We start from the raw sequence: 6,180 nt of genomic DNA on the forward strand, positions 1-6,180 counted from the left end.
ACTGCGCTTCCGCTTCCGCGGGGAGGGCGTCCCCTGCGAGCGGTGCTGTGCCGCCACAAGATGGCGCCTCCCATAGCAGCGCTCGGCCTTAGTTCAGCTGGCGCACGGGCGGTTAGAAAACGGAGACCTGGGACGGTAGTGCAACACCCCCGCCTAAGCACGTAGCGAATTAACACGTTAGCCGGGGAAACGTGACAAGGCGGCTTTATTCTGCTCTGTGAGGCCACGTGAGGCAGCGCAGCACTGGGCCCAGGCACAGCACTGGGCCAGCTATCCCTGAAGTGCCCCTATTGGCTCTTTTTTACAAAAATGCTACAAACGTGAAATGAAAACATGTAAAAGCCACACGTCACAACACTTATCTTTCGCTAGATAAATGAAAAACTGCATTCAAGGAAAATAAAAGGGCCCAGAAGTGCATCTGGTGGTTGGAACAGTCTCCTGTCTGCTAGTGTGGGGCAGGCCTGTTTGGGGAGCACACCTGTTGTTAGCAGGGAGGGGAGCAGGCACAGCTCCTCCAGCCCCAGGAAGCTCTGTGCAAGCTAAGGAATCTTCCTGCGTCTCAGGAATATCAGCACTTATTTTTTCTTTCCACTTTCTTGATTTTAGCACGTAGAATTTCATCATGCAGCATCAATCGTTCTCTCTTCTCTGCCTGCTTTCCCCAGCCTGCGCTCTCCTCTCACACTAGAGGCACTGGGTAAGATGCACAAGCAGCAAGACCACACATATTCTTGCCCCGTTCAATGAGGAAGTACCTAAAAAGAGAAATGAGTGAGCTTTCCTTGCTCCTTCTCCAGCAGGCTGCATGCCCAATGCTGATGCATGTGATTGCTGTCCTGTGAGCTCCTTTCCCATGCTACTGCAAGGAGCAAATACATGTCACTGTGCTGTTATCTTCAGTTGGCCACCAGAAAATGCTACTCCCTGCCTTCCAAGCCAGAAGCTGATGATAGTTTCCCTCGCAGCTGAAAATACAAAAGATAGTGCTTGTGCTTGCAGCGCAAGCAGTTCTCTGGCTGTGTACCAACTGCAGGAGCACCACACTGCTGTGCAGCTCCCACTGCCGCTGGGTGCACCAGCAGCTCTGCACATTCCTGGGGCCATCCTGGAAGCTGATGTGAGGGTCTGGCCCAAGCAGTGTCTCCAGTGTGGTTTTTAGTGCCAGGTCTCTTTCATAGCAAAGGCTCAGGTGCTTTTCCTGCCCCTCCACCAGCTATGAAACAGCTGTGAAATTTCAGCTCCATGGAGACCTAGAGGCTGACGGGAGCCCATGTTCATGGTGTACTGGGAAGGGTCTAGCAGAATTGGGATTTCCTTACCCATCCATGCCCCACAGAGGGCCCCAAGAGTTCTTAACAATCCAGTATGGACGCCCATCTTCTTCTCCATACCCAACAGCCAGCACAGCGTGGTTCACTTTGTCAGGAGTGTGCTCACATCGTGGGCTGCAAAAGAAAAATAATGCAGATGAAAAACTAGCCTCTAATTAATCATGGATTAGCCAGCCTTTGTGAGTGCACTCCAACTGCAAGTACCAATGGATTCTTTGAACTTCCAATTATAGAGAGTAGGCAGGAATGCCAAGAAAGGGAGATGCAGCTCTACTTTCTCGCTCAGAAATTTTTAGCAGCTGCACAAGAAGTCCAGGTGTTCTCTGTGTGGGCTGAGCACCTGGTCTGGCCTTTTGTTCTGAGCTAACATTAACACTGTCACGCAAGATCAAGCTGCAGTGGAAAGGACAAACAAAGGAATTTTCCCAATGAAAACCAGTTTTTGTTGCACTGAGTAAGTAATGGTTTCTCCTGCCCCGGAGTTCGGGGGGACTCTTTCACATGTTGCACAAGCAGCAGTGACTTTCTCAGCATAACTTCACATTTCCCTTAGTTTTCCAGCTTTAACATTGCACCTGATGAAAACTACAGCCTTGATATCAAGTATGACAACAGAAGATACAAACTCCCACCTCCAGAAATGCTGTTTCCACACATTTTCAAATTGCAGATCAACAACCACCACTACAGGTTTACTTTCCTTTAATCTGTTAATAGCTGGTCTGTGGAGTATGGGCTGAAACAGCTGGCACCCAAATTACTGGTGATTGGACTGTCTCCCTGCTTTCATACTCTCCACCTGCCTGCTGCCCGCAGATAACATTGAGATCGCTGTGTTTATTGCAGCAGCAAAGCCACTTGAATTCTCAGTGCTGCCTGCTCTCCCTCTTGCAGCTCCCTGGGGCAGATCACTCACGCTTAGGCTCTTAGTTTAATTTTCCTGCAGTTCTACATAACTGAGCATTCATTACTCTGAAGTATTTTTCTAGTTCTCTCCAAACGTGCATTTTTTTCCCCACTTCTTGCTTGATAGAAATCTCTTCTGTCTCCATTAGCTTCCATAATCTTTCTGAAGTATACTAAACTGCTTTTAAGTAGCATTTTGCCTTCGCTATAGACTTAACACGAAGCTCAAGCCCTACTCCTACCAGGCCACTTCATCCCTAACTGAAGTGGTTCCCCTGGGTTCCCCTGCCCAGCTGCATCCCACGAGCTCTGAGCTCACTGGCTGAGCTCAGTTCTAAATGCAGCCTGGTCCTGAGCTGGGCTGGCTCCAAGTAGTACATGAACTGCAAGCACATTGTTTCCTCTTCCCTGTGCTGCTCTCTCATCCCCTTGCTAAATCAGTATTTCAAGGTTCAACCTGCTTATATTTTCTATGTAAAAGGAAATGCAAGAACACAGCCTAGTTCCCATGTCCAACAGGAGAGAAGGAGAAATGAAGACATGATTCCAGCCCTATACCGTCCCCTCACATCCCAGGCTCTGGAATACTCACTTGGAATAGACTCCTTTCCTGTAGTGCATGAAGTCGCTCATCACCTCAAACGCAAAGCTCACCGGGTTGTGCTTCCCCACAGCTTCTACCATACCAGCCTCATCATACTGCAAGGAGAGCATCCCAGGGTCACTGATCCCCATTACACCCAGACCTGTGGTGATGCACCACTGCAGCAGTCACAGCACAGTGGGATGGCTAATCCTGCTTGCAGACCAGGACACATGGGCATCGAAATACAAGAACCGGGAATTTCTGAAGGTCTGGAGGTGCACCTTCTGTGAAAGCAGAGACCCTAGTGCCTGTGCTTTGCCTACAGCACTCCATGGGTGCCGCCTTCAGAGGGGAGCAGGAAGACTTGCAGTAGACAGAACCAATCCCTGAGGCACCCGAAGCCGCCCATGTGCTCTGCAGGTGCTGGAGCTCTGTGCAGTCCCGCTGCAAGAAGGTGCTCACGGGCACCCCTGAGCCAGGGGCATGCTCAGCTGGACCCCCCCACTAAGCTGGCAGAGCACAGGAGAGGGGCAGTGCAGGGCAGGGACTCACCTGCGTGATGTTGATGACATCCTTGACAAACGCAATGGCCTTGTCTGGCTGGAACTTGCAGGTGCCGTTCTGTGCACACAGAGAGGGAGCGGTGTCAGAGCCCACTCCACGCCTGGCCCCGCTGCTGGCACCGCAGCCGCACTGCCTGGGGTACCTGTGCCCGGTACGGGTACGCGTCCTCGCCCATCAGCCCCTTGTTGTACAGGATGTACTCGAAGGCCTGGCTCGGAAGCCCCCTGCAAACAAGACAGCTGGAATGCAGCCTGATCGACACAGCAGTGCTGCAGCTTCTGCAGAGCCAACCCACAGAGCAGGAGCAGGAGCACGGGGCTGGCAGCACGCACCCCGGGCCCCCCAGGCACTAACTCTGCTCTGCTCCCTATCTGGGGCTCCAGGCACGGTCATACCACACTCCTGCAGGAGCACAGCAAAACTTGGTGAACTTAGAGGGCTTTTCCAACCTTAATGATCCTGTGATTTCAAGAGCAGCTTTGCTCAGCTCTCTCAGCATTCCTCAGGGACCACTTGCCTCACAGCAATTTCACAATGCTCTGATTTCACAATGTTTCTGTTTCTTTTAGCCACGCCAGCAGGAATTACCAAAGGGGAAGCAGGTTTCTGTGGGTGACTTAAGGGACCCCGAGACACGCGTGGCCCATGAGCAGCACAGTGCACAGAACTCCCCCTGCTCCCCCCGCATGTGTTTGAGCCTGGCTAAACACACTGCAACTGCAGTACCAGAAGATACTGCTAAAAAAGGCGAGTATCAGAAGAACAGAAAATCATAAGCAAGAGGAACAGGAGTTAGGGAATGTTGGAGACTGAGTGAGACATTCCAACCTCCAGAGAAGGCAAAATTAAACTAACTAACACAACAAACCAAGGCCCAAAGTTATTTCCCCTGAACATCTCAAGCCCGGGAGAAACAAAACACGTTCCAAGGGCTGGGAGCATCCCAGCACCCAAGGGAGGCAGCCCAGCACGCACCACAGGATGCTCACTGCTGCTCTCCACTGCTGTACCCCACTTACCCACTGCAGCCGTGGTTGTTGAACGCCTGTGCACAGTCCACCAGTTGCTGCTCCGCCTGCAGATGAAGTTTGAAGTCAGCACACGTCTTAGCAGCGGCGTTCAGAACAAGGGATGCAGAACACAGCACACAGATGCCACCCGAGCACTGCTCCCTCCCTGCAACAACCCAGGATCCCCCTCCTGCAGGGAGCCCGCCTGCTCCTGGCAGCACGAGGAGCCCCCCCGGATGGGGCTGTCCCTCCACAGCCGCTCAGCCATTCCCTTGCCCGCAAGAGCTCTTCCAAAGGTCAAGTTTGTTTGCAGTGCTCACACTCAGCCCTCAGACGCCCCGATAAGCCCATGGGCGCTGCCTTTCCGGTTCTTCCAGAAGAACAAACCCCCTGGGGGTTTATCAGCCATCACGAGGTGCTGCCTTCGGGAAACTATTTGGCTACAGAGGAGCTTCAGCCCCCACCTCCAGTCGCGTCCTGCCCCAAAGATGACTGTGCCCAGCCCTGGGTGCAGCGGGGCACTCGGATAGCAAGCGGGGACGGCAATGGACGCATCCCAGGGACAGAGCACCCCCGGCCCCGCAGCCCCACCACCGGTGCCCAGGGAAGGGCCGTTGTCTCCTACCAGAGAGAGCAGCTTTCCGGTGGCGATGGCAATGGCGGACTCCAGGCACCCCGTGGTGGAGAAAGTCCAGCAGCTCCCGCACGGACCCTGCGTTAGGAACCGGACGGGAGTTGAGCCCCGCAGCACAGAGCCCCGCAGCGCCCGCCCTGTCCCCATCACCCACCTGGTTCTTCACCGGCGTCACGAAATTCCCCTTCTTCCTCCAGTCCACGGCCTCGGGGCACGGCCCATCGCTTCGCAGGAAGTTCCCTCTGGTGGCCGAGCAGTTCTGCGGACGAGTGGGGGGCTGCGGCTCTGCAGCAGGGATGGGGGCAGCGGCGCCCCGAGCCCCCCAGCGGCACCCGGCTCACAGAGGGCCCCGCGCCCCCCGGCACCCACCTGGGGCTCGCTCCACAGGTACAGCTTCTTGAACTCCGCGAAAGTCATATCAGAAAACTGGTTCAGAGCCACTAAAAAGCCCCCACGAAAGGAGCAAAAGAGGATGCTTCATTCACCGGAGGCCGAGTCCAAAACGAAAGCAAAAGGAAGGGGGGGAGGGGGAGAACCGCCGTTCGTACTCTGGAAGGAGCTGTTCCCGGCGTTGTGCCCCTCGATGTGCCGTTTGTTGCCCACGAAGACCCGCAGCCGCCGCTCGTATTCGCCCACCCCGTAGCGCCGCCCGTGCTGCGGGGGGGAGGGGGTGAGCCCGAGCTCGGCGCTGCCCGCACAGCCAACCCGCAGCCCCCCCAGGGGATCCCGGGGCGTTACCTGCAGCATCCAGGCCTTGAAGAGCTGCTCCTCTGCGGGGACAGCGCGCAGCGTCAGCGGATCTCCCGGCTCCGCACGGCTCGGAGCGGCGCGGCCGGAGCTCGGGCAGAGCCGCGGTGTGCACAGCCGTGCCGAGCCGCGCCGAGCCCCCCAGCGCCCACTTACCTTCGGCGGTCACCTCCGAGGCGGCGGCGGGCGCCAGGAGCGCGGCCCCGGCCAGCAGCAGGAGCCAGGCCATGCCGTGCCGTGCCGTGCCGCTCCGAGCCGCGCTGAGCTGAGCTGCTGCGGGGCGGGGCGGGACGGGACAACTCCTCCCCGGGGGGGGCGGACGCGCGGCACTGCATGCACCGCCCGCAGCGGGGATCCGGGAGCCCCACGGGCATCCCCACGGACACCCCCACCCGCCCC

General features: G+C 56.3%; 1 protein-coding gene across 1 annotated transcript; it reads right to left on the bottom strand.

Annotated features, from left to right (window-relative positions):
* Positions 1-188: 188 nt before the first annotated feature.
* Positions 189-6,048, bottom strand: CTSH (cathepsin H). Its single transcript, NM_001318407.2, has 12 exons — positions 5,938-6,048; positions 5,773-5,804; positions 5,583-5,688; positions 5,404-5,474; positions 5,189-5,293; positions 5,026-5,112; positions 4,410-4,465; positions 3,533-3,614; positions 3,379-3,447; positions 2,833-2,939; positions 1,323-1,448; positions 189-758 (listed from the first exon to the last, which is right to left on the bottom strand). The coding sequence occupies exons 1-12, from the start codon at positions 6,008-6,010 to the stop codon at positions 683-685; spliced, it is 990 nt and encodes a 329-aa protein (NP_001305336.2). The 5' UTR covers positions 6,011-6,048; the 3' UTR covers positions 189-682.
* Between the last annotated feature and the right edge of the window lie 132 nt (positions 6,049-6,180).

Source organism: Gallus gallus, chromosome 10 (assembly GCF_016699485.2).
Source record: "Gallus gallus isolate bGalGal1 chromosome 10, bGalGal1.mat.broiler.GRCg7b, whole genome shotgun sequence".
Taxonomy (NCBI): domain Eukaryota; kingdom Metazoa; phylum Chordata; class Aves; order Galliformes; family Phasianidae; genus Gallus; species Gallus gallus.

Excerpts from the sequence above, each read along its gene's own strand:
- CTSH (NM_001318407.2), bottom strand. The coding sequence starts at position 6,010 with ATGGCCTGGCTCCTGCTGCTGGCCGGGGCCGCGCTCCTGGCGCCCGCC. Across the intron at positions 5,689-5,772 it reads TCAAGGCCTGGATGCTGCAG|CACGGGCGGCGCTACGGGGT; the intron begins GTAACGCCCCGG and ends TCCCCCCCGCAG. Across the intron at positions 1,449-2,832 it reads AGGAAAGGAGTCTATTCCAA|CCCACGATGTGAGCACACTC; the intron begins GTGAGTATTCCA and ends TTTCTTTTGCAG.